The sequence below is a fragment of the Anthonomus grandis genome, chromosome 19 (genome assembly GCF_022605725.1).
Source record: "Anthonomus grandis grandis chromosome 19, icAntGran1.3, whole genome shotgun sequence".
Taxonomy (NCBI): domain Eukaryota; kingdom Metazoa; phylum Arthropoda; class Insecta; order Coleoptera; family Curculionidae; genus Anthonomus; species Anthonomus grandis.
Genome location: NC_065564.1, coordinates 4,124,421 through 4,142,697, shown reverse-complemented (window position 1 = coordinate 4,142,697; position 18,277 = coordinate 4,124,421). Strand labels below are relative to the sequence as shown.

The window sequence follows — 18,277 nt, the reverse complement described above, 5'->3', positions numbered from 1 at the left end:
AGCCATTATTTGCCTTACAAAAGGGATACTGGCTTCCCTATGGCAAATATAAAATTTACCCATGAAAATTTTCTTTTTATTTGTTTATTTCCTATAAGTACATTTTTTTTATTTTAAAATCAGACAATTTTTTAAAATTTCGAATTTAATATAACAGTCATGTTCAGCCTTATAAAAAAGATATCGACTTTCCTATGGGAAATTAAAAAAAATTCCATTAGACTTTTATCTTTAATTTTTCAAATCCTATAAGTTAAAAAAAATATTTTTTTGAATCAGTCATTTTTTAGAAATCTCAACCTAATCCCATAGCCATTATTTGCCTTACGAAAGGGATACTGGCTTCCCTATGTCAAATATAAAATTTACCCATAAGAGTTTTATTTTTATTTTCTTATGCTCTATAAGCAGAAAAACGAATTTTTAAAATCGGCTAAGTTTTAAAACTTTCCAACCTCATATAACCATTTTATTATCCTTAGGAGATGTGACATACCTCTCCTTTAAGAGTTTAATTTTTTCCTCCTTACACCATAGATTTTTTACATAATTGCCCCCTTACTAATATGATATTGAACAGTGATCGTATTGATAGCCTTTGCTATAAAATTCGTAGGTTGATTCTTAAATTGTGTGTATATCTTGGAAATTTGGGCTCGACAGGTGCACTCAACATTGCCGCTCAACAAATTTTGCTCTAACTTCTTTTCTGTCGTAGCTAGGAATGTGATTTTAATAGTAATCGGTAGGAAAATATTAAAGGTTTATTTGCTGTTCCTAAGAATTTTTGGAGAAATTAGTAGTTTTTGAGATATCCTAGAAATTTGGGACCAACAGGTAAACTTAAGGCTGTCATGCAACAGATTTTGCTCTAACTAACCAAGATATTTTGAGAGATATTATTTAATAATTTATGTATACTTAAATGTTTGAATCTTCATCAAAATATTTGTACCTAAACCTAGTATTTTAAGGACCAATTTTTTGATTCTCAGGGAACCAGGAATAATGTACTTAACAATCTCTCTTTACCACTTAATCACAAACAGATTAATCTCCATTTTATATATTACTTAGGGCCAAAATTTTACAACTTAATTCCCCATGAAATTAGAAACATAAAGAGCCTTAAAATATGCAGTAATCGAGTTAGGGAATATGTATATCATAATTATAATAAATTTAGTATATCTCTAAAGTGATATACTTATTTTTGAATTGTGCATATTTTGTGTAAGGGAAAAGTTGTGTGGAATTTGATAGGATATATTTATATACCGCCTTTGATTTTTTTTCTGGCAAGAGTATAGTAAATATCTAGCTACTTAAGTGCTTTTTTACATGCTGTTAATATTTTAATGTAAAAATGTTTAAGAATCAATTGAAATCAGAAATGGCTCCTAAAATTAACAATAGAAGGAACAATAGAACTTTTTCTAATTATTTTTTTTTAAATTATTTAGGGTAACAGGGAGTTTATGTATTACTTAATTGGAGGCAATAAACGTTTTTGCCCGGGAGAAGAACAAAACCTCCCCTCGGGGAATCTAAAGTGCAAATTAACCCTGATTCGGTGCTCCGACCGGTCTCTTGTCAGCCGTTTCGTTAGGATAAACAGGGCAACTTATTGTCCTATTATCCCTTTTTTTTTTTGGCCCTTTTGTACCTAGCAGATAAGGCCAACTATACACCTGAATCGTTTGATACAAATACACAATTTCAGTCACATATTGATCCCTTAGGGGTATAAAAAAGGGGCTTTTCGGCAACAATGAAAAGGTCCGTCAGCGACGTAATCCCTACAAGATGTATTTGGGCCTATTGTGACAAAAAAAACTACCCCTTTGTGGCTTAATGGGGCACAATCTTCTTTTATAATATTCATTAGTGAGGTGTGGGTGGCTGCGGGGAGGCTTAAACCATTTTCTTGAGAAAGAGATTTTTTTTATTGCTCATAGAAAAGCCAAGCAACACATCATATATTATTATCGTTAGATATATATTTAATCAACGATTTTTTATTAAAGTTTTGGTTTTTGGTATATTTATCAACCGTATATGGTCAAGGTGTATTTATTAAATTATAGAATAAACGTATATCATATAAGATTTTGTTTACAAAAGGGAGAACATTTTGGCATTTTGAAAAATTGACACGGAATTTACGTATCTAGTTTTTAAACTCGATTACTACACCTCAAATATTTGGTTTGAAATTCTTCTGAAAAATCACCGTTTTTTGTTAATAATATCCAATCTAATAGAACTGGTTTTGAATTAAATATTTATTAATATACATATATATAATTAGGTCAAATTTAAATAAATAAACTGTGTTATTAGATTAGATATTAACAATGAAACCAGCTGTTATTCATGTGTAGTATTTTGGCAAACAATAATTTTGACACCAATTTCTTACTGGTAAGTTGTGTGGGGTGGGTGGGGGGGCAAGGGTAGGGTTATTAAAAACGGGTTTTCTTGCAGAAAATAATTAACTGAGAAAAATGATTTTTTAACTGTTTTTCGTCCATACTATCCAATCTCATAACGTTGTTTTTATACTAAATATTTATATGTATATAAAATTATAACAAATTGAAATACACAATGTTATTAAATTAAATATTGAATATATATTTTTTGCAAAAACATTGTTTATCGTTAACACAACCCTTAAGGTTTGTGTATCTATACTTTTCTCATATAACCTTAAGGTTTTCGAGTAAAACGTGGAAAAACCCTATTTTATTTCTCGAAAGCATGGCGTATTTATTTATAGTTAAAGTTTAATTAAAAATGTACATCTGGTGTAAACCAAAAATTAACGTTTATTTAATTATCGTGTGTTGTTTGAGCACTATTCCTATTATAATGGCTGAGGCTAATAATGGCTATGAATTTAGGTTGGAATTTAAAAAAAAAAAAGCGATTTAAAAAAATTTTCTTTTTAGCTTATAGGATTTGAAAAATACAAGAAAAAAGTCTTATTAGAATTTTTTTTATTTCCCATAAGAAAGCCAATATCCCTATTATAAGGCTAATAATGGCTGTGATATTAGGTTGAGTTTTTTTTTAATGGATTTTTTTCAACTTAAACAAATCATAAAAAATACCACATAAGGCCACCTTTGTGCATAGAGTGGTTAAAACAGGAAAGCCTCAATATCTACGATAACAATTTTCTGGATTTATAAGTAGACAAAGAACAAAAAATCAGCATAGATTTGTAATTCCTAGACACAGGTCAGCATCCTTCTAGCCTAGAAAAATTGTTGGCTAAACAACAAACCCTCTAGATTTAGTATTCAAGTATTGGTTATTTATATATTATTATCCTTAATAATTGTATATATATCTTCATTTATCTCTTTTTGACCGATCGTCTTTTTTTGTCGCCAGAAGTCAGGGTCTTTCTGCAGCAATGTTGCCTATAATAAATAAATAATTATAATTTTTAGTTTTCAATAAAGGGTATAGTTTGCCAAAGCCTAGGCTTGGTGTAATTGATTTTCAAATCGAGAAGTAATCCAAATTTGGCATTTTTTAAACTAAATATTAGTGATTTATTATATTTAATATTTTGTCCGATCAAAAAAAAATACCCACTTGAAAAATAAAAGACAAAAGTCTAATGATATTTTTGTAATTTCCCCTAGGAAAAACCCCTTTTTAAGAGATTAAACATGACTGATTTATTATATTCGAAATCTGAAAAAATTGTCCGATTTCAAATTAAAAAACTCCCACTTATAGAGAATAAATAAAAAAAAATAAAACTCTTATAGGGATTTTTTTTATTTCCCATAGAAAAACTAGTATCCTTATTATAAGGCTAATTATGGCTATGGGATTAGGTTGAGATTTTTTTAAAATTGGCCGATTTGAAAAATTCTTTTTTCTAATTATGGGGCATCAAAAAAGAAAAATAAAACTCATATAAGAAAAGTTAGTATTTCCCATAGGACAGCCAAAATCCTTAGTCTAAGGCTAAAAATCGCCATTAAATTAGCGTTAAAATTTCATGTGGTGAACCTTACTTATGTAGAACCTTAAAAGAACCTTGACAACCGATTATATTAGATTGGCAATGACCTCCTTTACTAATTTCCTCCCTAATTAAACTACTTAGCAACGATATAACTGGATGTTTTAAAGGTTGGTAGCAGCCAATATTTTATTTTAAATTCATTTTGTTACTTTGGCAATTTTTACACAGTCCGGATGTAAAGCAGAGCAGTGGATTGATTCCTGAACGATACTTTTTTACAGTACTTGCATATTTTGTCACTCATAATTACACATTTATTTTAATAGTAAAGAAATGGTCCATACTTGCAGTGGAGTCGTAGGTTAAGGTAAAATGAAAATCCTGCAGTCTCCCTCCACTTATTTATTATAAACATTCAGTTATTCAAAACTCCCGACATGTTTCGGACGCAGTAGTGTCCATCATCAGGGGATAAAAGATTTAAAATTGGTATTAGATATATGCCTCAGGGTTTGATTCCTTGTCAAAAAACCCTCTATTTATTATTATTGTTTTTTTTTAATTTTATTTATTTAGAGGATTTTCATTTTACCTTAGCATTGATTTTAATTATTTAAATGCATTTGATTTTACAACAGAAAAAAAAAGGAAAGGGCGACCCTTGAAGAACAATGTTATATTTCTATAGGATAGCAAGTATCCCTATTACAAGGCTAATAATGGCTATGATATTAGGTTGAGATTGTTAAAAAATTCATAAGTCAGCGGTATGGCTGCAGGAAGGTTTAAACCATTTAACCGCCCTTTAATAAAAGTTTAAAATGATTAGTTTATCTGGCTCGCGTTGCCAAGTCGTAAACATAATATACAAAAGCGGCACGGCTACACAATATGAAAGTTATATATATATTCGTATATTCGCGTCGGCGTATATAAACTTTATCAGGCTAAACATCTTGGCGGATCTTTTATAAAGTTACGGCATACGGGCGGGGGTCGAAGGTCATTTATTATATAAAGCCCAGAGCCTCGGCAACCTCGGGTATAATAAGGCACTGCCTCACTTTATCGAATAAGGATATGAAAATTTGAGAAAAAAAGAAGGTTTTTCCTGTATAATCACCTTTATAAACTTATGGAGATTAAAAAGTTCTTCATTATTAGGCCAAATAAAAAAAAATTTTTTTTTACAGAAATCCTTGCGGCCCAACGTTTCGAAAAACAGCCGGTTTACACGGAGGTGAACCCCGGCCAAGACGCCTATTTAGAATGTAAAGTGTTCAACAAAAGGGGCACGTGCTCCTGGCAAAAGGACAATAAGGTACGTATACCCTCTCCAAAAATTAGTATTTCCGCATTTCAAATTCCAATAAATCAATCGGAAAAGACCTTAAGACGAAAAAAAAAGTTTTCTTTTCCCAGGGGCGGGTTTCCCGTCCCCCTTATTAATTTAAAGTTTTATTTCGAATCTGCTAAGTGGGGCTTCGGGTTTTTAAAGCTTTCGAGGGAATAAATTACAAGAGCTCCGCGAGCTTTAATTTTAATCAAAACAATTGAATCGAAACGAGCTCTCGCCCGTCAGATTTTATCGTATGGGGGATGATGTACGCCCTTATTCAGGAGGGGGAGGGGGGTGAGTTTGATTGACACTATTCCGCTGGGCCGCACTTTATGGATATTACCCAAGCAACACATCACATATTATTATCATTAAATATATATTTATTGAACGATTTTTTTAGTAAGTTTTTGTTTTGGTATATTTATCAGACGTATATGGTCAAGGTATATTTATTAAACTGTAGAATATGAGTATATATGTGCGGTTCTGTTAAAAAAAGGGAGAAAATGTCAGTATTTAAAAAGTTGTTTTTCGTCTGTATTATCCGATCTCATAACGCTGTTTTTATAATAAATATTTATATATAAAATTATATCAAATTTAAATAAACAGTGCTATTTAATTAAATATTGAATATATATTTTCTGCAAAAACATTGTTTTTCATCAAAACAACCCTTATCCCCCACCCACCCCAAACATTTGCCTAGTAAGAAATTCTATTGAAAAATCACCGTTTTTTGTTAATAATATCCAATTTAATAGAACTGTTTCTGTATTAAATATTTATTAATATACATATATATAATTAGGTCAAATTTAAATAAATAAACTGTGTTATTAGATTAGATATTAACAATGAAACCAGCTGTTATTCATGTATAGTATTTTGGAAAACAATGATTTTTGAAAACAATTTCTTACTGGTAAGTTGTGTAGGGTGGGTGGGGGGGCAAGGGTAGGGTTAATAAAAAAAGTGTTTTCTTGCAGAAAATAATTGCCTGGGAAAAAAATGCTTTTTCACTGTTTTTCGTCTATATTATCCAATCTCATAACGCTGTTTTTATACTAAATATTAATATATAAAATTAAATCAAATTTAAATAAACAGTGCTATTTAATTAAATATTGAATATATATTTTCTGCAAAAACATTGTTTTTCATCAACACAACCCTTGCCCCCCCACCCACCCCAAACATTTGCCCAGTAAGAAATTCTATTGAAAAATCACCGTTTTTTGTTAACAATATCCAATTTAATAAAACTGTTTCTGTATTAAATATTTATTAATATACATATATATACTTAGGTCATATTTAAATAAATAAACTATGTTATTAGATTAGATATTAACAATGAAACCAGCTGTTATTCATGTATAGTATTTTGGAAAACAATGATTTTTGAAAACAATTTCTTACTGGTAAGTAGTGTGGGGTGGGTGGGGGGGCAAGGGTAGGGTTAATAAAAAACGGATTTTCTTGCAGAAAATAATAGTCTGGGAAAAATGATTTTTTAAATGTTTTTCGTCCTTATTATCAAATCTCATAACGCTGTTTTTTTATACTAAATATTTATACATAAAATTATATCAATTTTAAATAAACCATGCTATTAAATTAAATATTGCATATATATTTTCTGCAAAAACATTGTTTTTTATCAACACAACCCTTACACCCACCCACCCACCCCAAACATTTACCCAGTAAGAAATTATTCAGAAAAATCACCGTTTTTCGTTAATAATTTCCAATCTAATAGAACTGTTTCTATATTAAATTTTTATTAATATACATATATATAATTATATCAAAATTAAATAAACTAACTGTGTTATTAGATTAGATATTAACGATGAAACAAGCTGTTATTCATGTGTAGTATTTTGGAAAACAATTATTTTTGAAAACTTTTTCTTACTGGTAAGTTGTGTGGGGTGGGTAGGGGGGCAAGGGTAGGGTTAAAAAAAAACGGGTTTTATTGCAGAAATTAATTGCCTGATAAAAAAATCTGGTGTAAACCAAAAATAAACGTTTATTTAACTATCGTGTATTGCTTGGGTAAGTTCAATTATTATCAGTTACGTTATACACGAATAAAGAAATGGAACGTCACGTCGTCCTACAATCAAATTTTCAGCTTCGCAAAAACCCTTTAAAACTTCCCCCCATACGTGTGATTCCGCATATTTCAACGGGATTCGGGGAGTGATTTATAATCTTTCGGATTATTTAGAACAAGTCTGCAATTACCCGCATACTTCGGGACGCGGATATTATACGATTAATCTCGCGCCATCTTAATTGGGATTAAGTCGTAGTTGTGTGCACTGCGACGTGGATCTAATCCCTCGGGGTTTAAAATATTCCAGATTTTTATAGAATATGTTTGGCATGTTCCCGGTTCCCTGACTGCTCATGTATATGGATTTTAAAGAAAAAAAGTGGTATATTGGCGAAACACCGTCGGGTATTTCCATATTATGGAAATTGATACGGTTTTGCCAATAAGGTTTTCATAGAAGGGGCCCGCTGAAAGTTTCTAATTTAATAGAAAACGTTATTACCCTGTTATTATGTTTTAATAAAAATTTGAATCAATAAGATTTTTATTAAAATACTTCATTTTACCATTACGGTTTTTAATGAAAATGGGCTATTAATTTTACATATATAGTATGGCTTTTTAGGGCTAAAAATATCTGGAATTTGCTCAAAAAACATTTATACATTTAACCCTTAGGACAAATCTTTGACGCAAAAAAAAAACATTTTTTATGTCAAAAATTCAAGGGGTAGTAACCCCATAAAAATTTTCTAAAAAATGGTTTTTAATTTTTTTATGAAAAATCTAAAAGGCTGAGAGTAATATGTTTTATATAAAAGTTATGCAAAATAAAAAATGGGATATGACAGTAAAAGAAAATTGGTTCTATCTAGTATAGATTTAAAGAAAATTGCTGAAAACTAAAATTAATTTTTTTAAATTTTTCTTGAGTTGTATGAGAAAAAATGCACTTTTTATTTTTGCATTAAATGCTATGGTAGAAAGGCAATTAAAAAGCTTAATAACAATTTTTCGAAAAACCCCATAGAGAGCGAGCTATTTAAGAATTTCCATTTTTGCCAAAATTTTCACCCAAAAAGTTGAAAAATTAAAAAACTCAACAGAATCAAAAAATTTTTTTTCCACATATAGGGCATTAAAAAAGGTGAAAAAAAGTCTTATAACAAAAATTCATATTTCTCATAGGAAAGCCATAATATTGTCCTAAATGAAATTCCCATAAGAATACGTGCATTTACAAAACTTCTGTCCATAATAACGGCTAAATATAATTTCTTGTCTAAAAATTATTAAATGAGGCTTAAGAATTTCTATATTTCAAAAGTTTCATGGCAGCTGTGGTAGTGTACAACCCTCCACTGCAGATCATCATTGATTGATAAGGAGTTTCGCTGACAGTTTGCCCTCAAAACAAAAAAAAAGAGGGCAAAAACAACCCCCTAAACAAAACCGATCGAGAGAATTACGAGCCATTGTCTCTGAAAATATAGTGTTTTATCATCGGACCGGTTTTATGACTCCGAAACGGCCCATGTGTCCGATAGCCGGTAAAAATGGCTCCCCGGATATCTGTGTCGCTTTTTCCCTTCGCGGAACGACATTTTTGCCCGTCAATATCAGAAACGCGATTTGTAACAGATCATTGGGGTGGGAAATCGCGAAAAATTTATTATTTCACCTCCGATGGTGTTCTTGCCCGGAGGTGGAGTGGGGCAGAGTGAATTTGGCCAAATCATCCAATTAAAATCGGCATCAATCACCCCGAAGTAAACTTTCAAATACGTTTTGCCGCCAATCCATTCGCCATTCGGACTTGGGAAATCGATTTGTATTTCGAAAAGAATTTTAATCATCGACGCTTTTACCGGATTAATCTGGTAATGGCTCGGTAATTAATTAAAAATTATACTTTTGAAGAAGTTTTTTTTTTAACGATCTAATGATCTGGAGCAGTTTTTTAGGGCGTACACCTGAAAGCTTTTGCTTGTAAAAACTCTCCCTAATGAAGCACACTATGTCTCAAATTTATGGCTAAAAAACTCGTGAATTAATAAGAACCTTTTGCCCTTAAACTGGAATTTAGGACCCACCCATTCCATCGGAAAATACAATTTTCTGGGGCTTTTAAATCTCTACTTTTACGGCCGATAAAGTTTTACAAAGTGCCTTATTTTGATGGGATGTTTAAACTTTAAAGAAATTAGCAGGTAGAATGGAGTTTTCTCAATAATCTAGTGGAAGCAGAAATTAAATCGGAGCTTTCTGCTCGGAGCAATAATTTTTTTTGTCCATGGGGTCACCTTAGCAGCGACTTTTTATTCACAGGGATGTTGGACACGAATTTTCCAACAAAATACGACTTTTTACGCTACACGTTCACGGTTTGCACCGAGTCGAATAATTAAATTCCCTCTTAAAAGTAGACAAACCCTCGAAATTTCCACATGCAGGAAGCGGAATATGGCCCCGTTATAAACCAGCTACAGCTCGTATAAACAATTTTACGGACTTTACAGCTCCATAAGACAAACAATAATATGAGAAGCCCCACATCATTAGGCATACAATAGCGGCTTGTGCATACAAGAAGATGCCGAGCGTATAAATTGCGAAGTTTGCGCATTAAATTTCGAAATTAAAAAGTGCCGCTAATCAGTTAACACAATAACTGTAGGGACTTAATGCGCATAACAAACAGCCGGTTTATTTATTGCCGAATGGAAACAAAGAGGCTCCGGCTTAAGGGGGTCTCAGGTAAATGAAGTAGAAAATGTCTTGTTTCTATATATGTGTGCCCATTAGACGTTATGGAAAACCGATACTTTTTTTCCGATGACAAATGCTCCGGAATAACCGGGACAAATGGCCCCGATTGAAAGGAATATGCGAGGGATTTTCTGGGTCGAAAAGGCAAATGATTTAAGGGGTTTTGTGCATTATTTTTAATTTTTACCAATAAAAAATATGCTGTTTAAATTAATGGACTATTACAGCTTTAAATTCTCCACCAAATACATCGGAAAATCCTCATTCTGGATAAGGAAATGCGACTATTAAACTCAAGATGACCCCATTGTTTTTCCCGGGAAATTGAGCGATTTTATTCGATTTTTACGACATGACTTCGACATTAAAACGCGATTAGATCGCGCCTAATGGCTTTTTAATAAAAACCTACTAAACTAATAACCTAAAAAAGAAAAATAGAAAATAAATAAAATACAAAAACTCCCTGGTCAGGTTTTTATTCCGGTTTTGGCTCCGGTAATTGCTTCGGTTCGCGTTAAATTATTTGTAAAACCGCCCCGGTTAAACCGGTTTAACAACCGACCCGTAAAATAAATATTAATTCGCATTGAAGTTTTGCGGACTCGTTCGGTTAACGTTTCAATTATCAAATGGGTTCCCAAAAAAAAAAAAACCGATTCGCAACGTTTAAATCTAAATACAATAGCGACACGAGTTATTGGATCCCCCCCATTTATTTCCGCAAACTTTCGTGTCTTGAATGCGAAAGTATCCCGCGTTGTTCGTCTCGCAAAAATGGGGCTCCAATTTCTTATTTTAATGTTTTTGAATTTATTTTGCGAATGCATCAAACGGGGGGGAGCGAGTTCGGGGTGGTATTTTGTTGTGACCTGAATATTCACCCCCTTTATTATTGTTATTGAGGATTTATTGTTAAAATAGCGAACTTTTGAATAATAAATTCGAGAGGCAATGGGGCTCACGTACAATTAAATAATGACACAAGAAAATACTTTAAAATAAGGCAGCACAATAATTTTTTTAATTTGTCTTTTTAAATTTAAGTCGCTGCTTAAAATGTTGGTTTAAAAAAATAAGGTTGGTTTTCCAGAGGTCTGTGAAGAATAGTGACATGTACCTAAGAAAATTGCAAAGCTATCACTGGTTTAGTTGGAAAACTCAACAGTGTGAATATGAATCTGTAGTTGAGGTAATTTATGAACCCCATTCACAAAAAAATTAATTGCTCAGTCCACGATTGTCCAATTTTATTGTTTTTTTCACTGTAATATCAGAAAAACCCTATTCTACTTCTTTAAATATACTTAATTAATTTTATTTTAAATTTTCGATAAAAAACTGCAAAATCTATTATTAAATCTGTTGGAAAAATCATGACTCCCATCTGTCTGAATAATATGTAGTTGCTCACATGATTTGTGTGACCCCATTAATAAAAAAATCAATTGCTCGGTCTAGAATTGTCCGATTCTATGTCTGTTTGCACTGAAGTATTAAGAAAATCTCATTCTACCATCCATAGAGTTTTCCTAAATAAATTTTTAAAGCTTGAAGCCAAGAATCGCACCCTTTGACTTTTAAGGTGAGTGACACGAAAAAAAAACTCGGAAACTGACGTGATTTATAAGTAAAAATAACCATTAAAAATTACTAACGACTAATATAACATTGTATCGCTCTCGAGCGACGAAATTTCCCCCCCATAAATAATAGATTTCACCTCACGATACGTATATACAAGAGCTCGAATGTTTGCCCAAGGAATTCATATCATATAGCTCGCACGTTTACGATTTGAATTAATAATCGCGGCGCCCTCTTTCTTCGTTTTCATAATTAATTTTCAATCAGATACGAACGAACGTCATATATGTGAAGAGGGCGTGGCAAGCGTTTAAAAACTTTCGTCGCTATAAAGGGTGATTTTTCAAAAATTCTATTGACTAATTAAGTCTCTTTTGTTGTTCATTTTATTGACGGATTCGGGAGGGGGACGGACGTCGCGACGCTTAACGAACCCATTATTCCGCGAGATAATAATTTTCTTAGTCGCTTTAATTAACAAATGATTGTTAGTAGTACATTTGACGCTACAAAGGACCCGTAATTAGAAGACGATCGAAAATGTTTATTTTTTTTTGTTTTGTTAAACCTAATTGGGGCATTTCCTTCCTTTCGCGTGTCGCAATAACACGTTTACTTAATAGGACTGTCATTCCGATCCAAGGAGCCCCATTAGGCCCCCAGAGTAATTAAGAAAAATCCATTTGTGACTCATCAATTATTGACAATTAAAATGGAACTTTTAAGTAAATGGAGGGTTGTTTAACGTTAAGGGTTAAACTTGTTTTTCAGCCGATGGGGATGTACCCTCATAAGTACGAATGGGTGTCTGCCAGTCAACAAAACGGCGATTGCTCGATCTATGTTAGGGCAGCCCAGTTGGAGTTTGACGATGGGAATTGGGAATGTCAAGTGACTGCTAGTGATTTTCATACCCAGGACGCTCTTACCAGTCACCCCGTAAGACTTGTGGTCAGAGGTAAGTCAGAAAATTGATATTTTTCAACAGCTGTTTATTGTCATAATATAAAGTACTAAAAAATGCCGTCGCTGCCTTAATTTTGGCAAAAAAGTCACTGGTGTTGTTGTAAGAGTCTTGTGCAACATTGGTCTGAATAAAAAGAGCTACTTATATGACCCCATTATTAACCGATTTTAGTCCTGCTTAAACTTCTTTACATAGTATAAAAAAATTGAGAGTTTTTTCCAGATGTACCTAATTATTATACAAGAAATCGTCCAGACTTCATCCTAGTCAATAGAAGTAGTACGACCTAATTGCTGAACTCAATTCTTACAAGAGGTTTGATAGAATTTAACAATTTGCCTACGTGTATCAAAAACCGTAATAATTTTAACCAGTTTAAACATATATTGAGAAAAAATATTTTATGTTAATAGTTGTTGAGCAATTTTATGAATTTTAATTATTGTAATTTTTTGTTATTTGACTTGATCCACATTAGGATAGTGACCTGATTCTTTGACAGGGTATTTTTGGAAAACCAGAAGCCACATAGTTTCTCTATGGAATATCGGGACGGTATGTCTCTTTGGAAATTAACCGAGATAACGCTGTCTAGTTTATTGTATACAGGGTGTTTATTTAAAAACTTCCCACCACGGATTTATCGAAAACCACTGTTTAAAAAAAACGCCGAAATACGTTAAAAGGTTTGTCAAGGGGGACAACTTTCTAACCTAAAATTACTTCACCCCCTTTCACCCTCCGCCCCCCAGGGTCATCCCCTTAAAAAATTTAAATAGCTTGTTTAAAAGGTCTTTCGAAGTCTTTTATTTTGACGTTTCATTTTTTCAAATCGGTCGATTCGTTTTCGAGAAAATTAGAAAAATCTTTGTTTATCTTAATTTGTTCAGATAGAAAACAAAAACATGAAAATATCAGTTTTTATTTCAATAAGTGTTGCCAAACAATGATATAGGCAATGTTCAAATTCTTGACGGACACTTTCAAAAACATGTTGTGGGATATCATGGCAGCTGTCGATGATGCGTTGACGAAGTTTCAAACTTTCAGATTGGGGAGTAAACACAATATACTTCAAATGACCCCATAGAAAAAAGTCTAACGGCGTTATATTAGGAGATCTAGCAGGCTATTCTATAGGCCCCCTTCGCCCTATCCATTTATCTGGAAACTCGTCGATCGCTCATTTTGATTTTTGTCCCATATCGGTTTGAATAAATAGTACTTTTATGATATCTGTGACCCCATTAACAAAAAAAATTATTTCTCAGTGTAGGATTGTCCGATTTGAGTCCGGCTTGTACTGTATTATTGTGAAAATATCATTATATCTTCTAATGCATTTATTTCTATACATTTTTTAAAATTTTTGTACAAAAAAATTAAAAATGATCACTAATTTTGATTCTTGCCCCACATCGGTCTGAATAATTTGTCACTTTTGATACCGATGACCCCATTAACAAAAAAATGCATTACTCAGTCCAGAATTGTCCGATTTCCCTCCTGTTTCTACTAAAATATTCAGAAAACCCCACTCTAGCAAATAACTAATAAACAAACTTGATTTACAGGTACATAATAGGACAAAAGCACCCTCGAGATGTCTATCTACTGCGGCGGCAAAAAACCACCCTTAAATACATTTTGTCTGGGTAAAATATGACCCACTTAAACTTTCCTCAGATCCTATTATTTTATTTAATCGGTCCCGTATAACTTTTATGAAATATCGTGCGGCTTATCGCACGAGAATGGAAAGAAGATTATTTTATATTGTCGCAGCAGTATAATATTTTTTGTCTTCGTTTATTGGTTATTCCACTTATCAGGTTTTATGTTAATTTTGGAAGGGGCAGGGGGGAGAATGAATTAAGGTCGCATCCGAAGAAACTTGTCCTTCAATTAACAGTCGGTGACGTTTAATTAAGGACGACCCTCCCCGCTCTCTCCGACAATTTAACTAGAACTATGTGACAATAGAAATTGCGCGGTCGTCCCTAAAATTGAACATTTTTGAAATTGACTTCAAGACAAAAATGTGACGGAGGTATTTTATCGGGGATTTTTAATTAATTAATTAGGAAATTTCGGATGTCCCGTTAGGGACCAGGAAAATCACATTTTCCGTCTTGTTTAATTTACTCTCATACCGGGTTAGATTTTATCGATTCCGTGAAGGGGGAGGGAGGGTGCATTTGCCTTAAAATCCTGGCCAAAAGTGGTGGCGGGGGCGGGAATATATTGGCGGCAATTTAAACCGGGAAACCTGAAGATAATGAAGCGGTAAAATAGAATGTATTAATCTCCGGATAGATTTAATAGGTAACACGTGCCGCACGCCGCCGCCTTATAAGGGTGATTTATAACGGGCGGCACGTGACCCCAGAAGTTATTTGACCGGTAAATTTCGCTGAAAAGTTCATTACTCGAGGTTGAAATATTCGTAGAGGAGCCCCTTAAGGTGGAATAAAATAAAACTGGGAAAGTTTTGGCAAACGGGGATGAAACGGGGGTTGGTTATTTTAAGCAGGAATAATGGCCTATTATCCCGAGGGGGGATGGTCATAAATACCCGGATTTGCGAATCCGAAGCCCGGAGAGGTAAACAATAAGGTTTTGCCGTGTTCCGGTTTTGTTTCCCAGTCGTGTCGTTTAATGCACTTTCACGCTTTTGGACAAATTGAACGGGGATTAGGGCGAGGGTGGATTTTTCAAACTCTAAATATCGAAATAAAAGGCGTTTGTGTTCGAATAAACAGCATAATTTTATTTTTTTATACATGCACAAGGATTGATAAAAATACCACACGTTTGACCTTAATTTATTAAATGAAACTTCAGGTATATATTGTATATTTTTATTTACATTTTTAAAGGGTGTGCTTGAGGAGACCTAAGGGTTTGAAATTTTCAGGGTAGTTAGGCAGCATCCCAAGCTAACATCTGAATAAATTTGATTTTTTTAGCTGAAATATTTTTCAAGTTATTGCTGAATAAAACCCTGTAAGTAATAAGAAAATTATAAAAGCCTCATGTATTCCAGTACATGGTGTGAACTCGCATCAATAACTTTTCACTGGAGAGACCTAAAAATTCAAAACTTCCAGGATAGTTAGGTAATACCCCATGTTACCTTGCTAGTAAATTTCATATTTTTTCCTATAGCAGTTTTCAAATTAATAATGATTAAAATTAGGTGTTCATAACAAATTTCTTCGCTGAACAAAAAAAAAAAAAAATACTTTTGACTGAGGAGACCTAAAAATTCAACACTTGCAGGGTAGTTAGGCAACACCCCATGTTATCCTTTTACAAATTTTGCATATTTGTACCTAAAATAACTTTCAAATTAGATTAAAATAAGAAATCTTTAGAATCGATGTAAAGTACCGCCGATAACTTTTGACCAAAGTGACCTAAAAATTTAAAACCTCCAGGGTAGTTAAGCCATACTCCAAACTACCCTTTAAGCAAATTTTATATTTTTAGCTCAAATAGTTTTGAAGTTATTAATAACCAAACTCCTGTAAGTAAAAAAATAAATTACACTAAACTTACAAATAACATTTGACTGAGGAGACCTAAATAGGTAAAACCTTCAAGTCAATTGTCTATTTTATTACAAAGTAAATTTAGTTTTTCTTCGAAAAACCTCTTCATTAATCAAAAGGCAGAATTGAATTTAAAGTTTGAAACCACCCAACCGCCCAATCCCTCCCGCCCCCGCGTCGCGTAATCAAGGTAATGTGACATCAAAGGGCGGTCCCCACGCAAAGCATATATATAACCAAATAATGCGGGTATTACATTACAAACGGAATTATTTATCGGTTTATTACGTGGAAAACTGAAGGGCTGAAAAATCAGTTTCTGTTCATATTCGTTCGTATTTAAATGCATGCAAAAACTTTCAAAATAATTCTCGGCCCATCTGTTCTGCGTGACGATGCTAGAACACACCACACATCCCTTATTGAATATGCATTAGGAAAACGGGTTTTCTTTGCTAGTTTAGCCCCTTCCCCCTAAGGGGGCCAATTTTTCACTTTAATCAGTGTAACACGCCGAAGTTTCCCTCAAACTTTGATTAGTTCGTTACTCTGCCATTGTAGTGCGCGATATCTAAATTTGGTTTCCTTTGATCGGGTCTGACATTTCGCTACCCCTTTCAAGTTTCCAACCCGATAATGGCTAACCACCAACTTGGAAACGTGTGCATTGTGGCTAATTTTCTAATAAAAGGAATGAAAATTAAACCCTTTTTGGTTCGTTGCTATTTTACGGTGTAAACCTAAAGAGAAATTACCTGAGCCATTAGCCATAAAAAAAGGGCGCCATTATAATTTTTAATTTGGCTAATTAATTCGCGGCGCGGCTCGGCCCGTTTGTCTTTGCCTCGCCTCGAGATTTTAAAATTAAAAATTAATTATTGCACCTCGGAGGTGTCGATTTATAAGCCCGTGGCCCGGGGTTAACGTTTTTACGGGCTTTTTTTTGAACTTATGCAAAGAATAAGCCATTAAGGGGCTTTAAACGGTTTTAGGGTCATATTTGATTATATGTTAATAACTTCTCACTGAGGAGACCTAAAGAATAGAAACTTTCAGAGCTAGTACGCCACTTACCAAGCTACTGCATCTGTAAATTTCAATTTTTTAGATCAAGCCGTTTTTGAGTTACTGTTGTTCAAATTTATTGACATAATTAGGAAATATTTAATATATTTATAGGGTTAAACGAAGTGAAATGCCATTGATAACTTCTGACTGAAGAGACCCAAAAATAAGAAACTTTCAGGGTTGATGAGAGTTATAATAGGCTACTATATTAGCAAGTTTCAATTTTTTAGTATGAATGGTTTATGAATTATGGCTGATCAATTATAAAAAAGAATATAATACAATTACAGGGTTAAACGAAGTGAACTACTACCGATAACTTCTGACTGAAGAGACCTAAAAATTAGAAACTTTCAGAGCTAGTATGCCACTTACCAAGCTACTGCATCTGTAAATTTCAATTTTTTAGATCAAGCCGTTTTTGAGTTACTGTTGTTCAAAATTGTTGACATAATTAGGAAATATTTAATATATTTATAGGGTTAAACGAAGTGAAATGCCATTGATAACTTCTGACTGAAGAGACCCAAAAATAAGAAACTTTCAGGGTTGATGAGAGTTATAATAGGCTACTATATTAGCAAGTTTCAATTTTTTAGTATGAATTGTTTATGAATTATTGCTGATCGATTATAAAAAAGAATATAATACAATTACAGGGTTAAACGAAGTGAACTACTACCGATAACTTCTGACTGAAGAGACCTAAAAATTAGAAACTTTCAGAGCTAGTACGCCACTTACCAAGCTACTGCATCTGTAAATTTCAATTTTTTAGATCAAGCCGTTTTTGAGTTACTGTTGTTCAAAATTGTTGACATAATTAGGAAATATTTAATATATTTATAGGGTTAAACGAAGTGAAATGCCATTGATAACTTCTGACTGAAGAGACCCAAAAATAAGAAACTTTCAAGGTTGATGAGACTTA

At 33.0% G+C, this 18,277-nt stretch overlaps 2 protein-coding genes across 4 annotated transcripts in view; one reads left to right on the top strand and one right to left on the bottom strand.

Moving 5' to 3' along the window:
* Window positions 1-18,277, top strand: part of LOC126747279 (irregular chiasm C-roughest protein) — a 111,898-nt gene that overhangs the window by 45,061 nt on the left and 48,560 nt on the right. For both annotated transcript variants that reach the window (XM_050455807.1, XM_050455808.1), the window contains exons 2-3: window positions 5,185-5,312; window positions 12,529-12,715. In XM_050455807.1, coding sequence (XP_050311764.1) covers window positions 5,185-5,312; window positions 12,529-12,715 — 315 coding nt within the window. The remainder of the gene's footprint in view (window positions 1-5,184; window positions 5,313-12,528; window positions 12,716-18,277) is intronic.
* Window positions 1-18,277, bottom strand: part of LOC126747277 (probable RNA-binding protein 19) — a 91,514-nt gene that overhangs the window by 51,804 nt on the left and 21,433 nt on the right. The gene's annotated exons all lie outside the window — the stretch shown is intronic.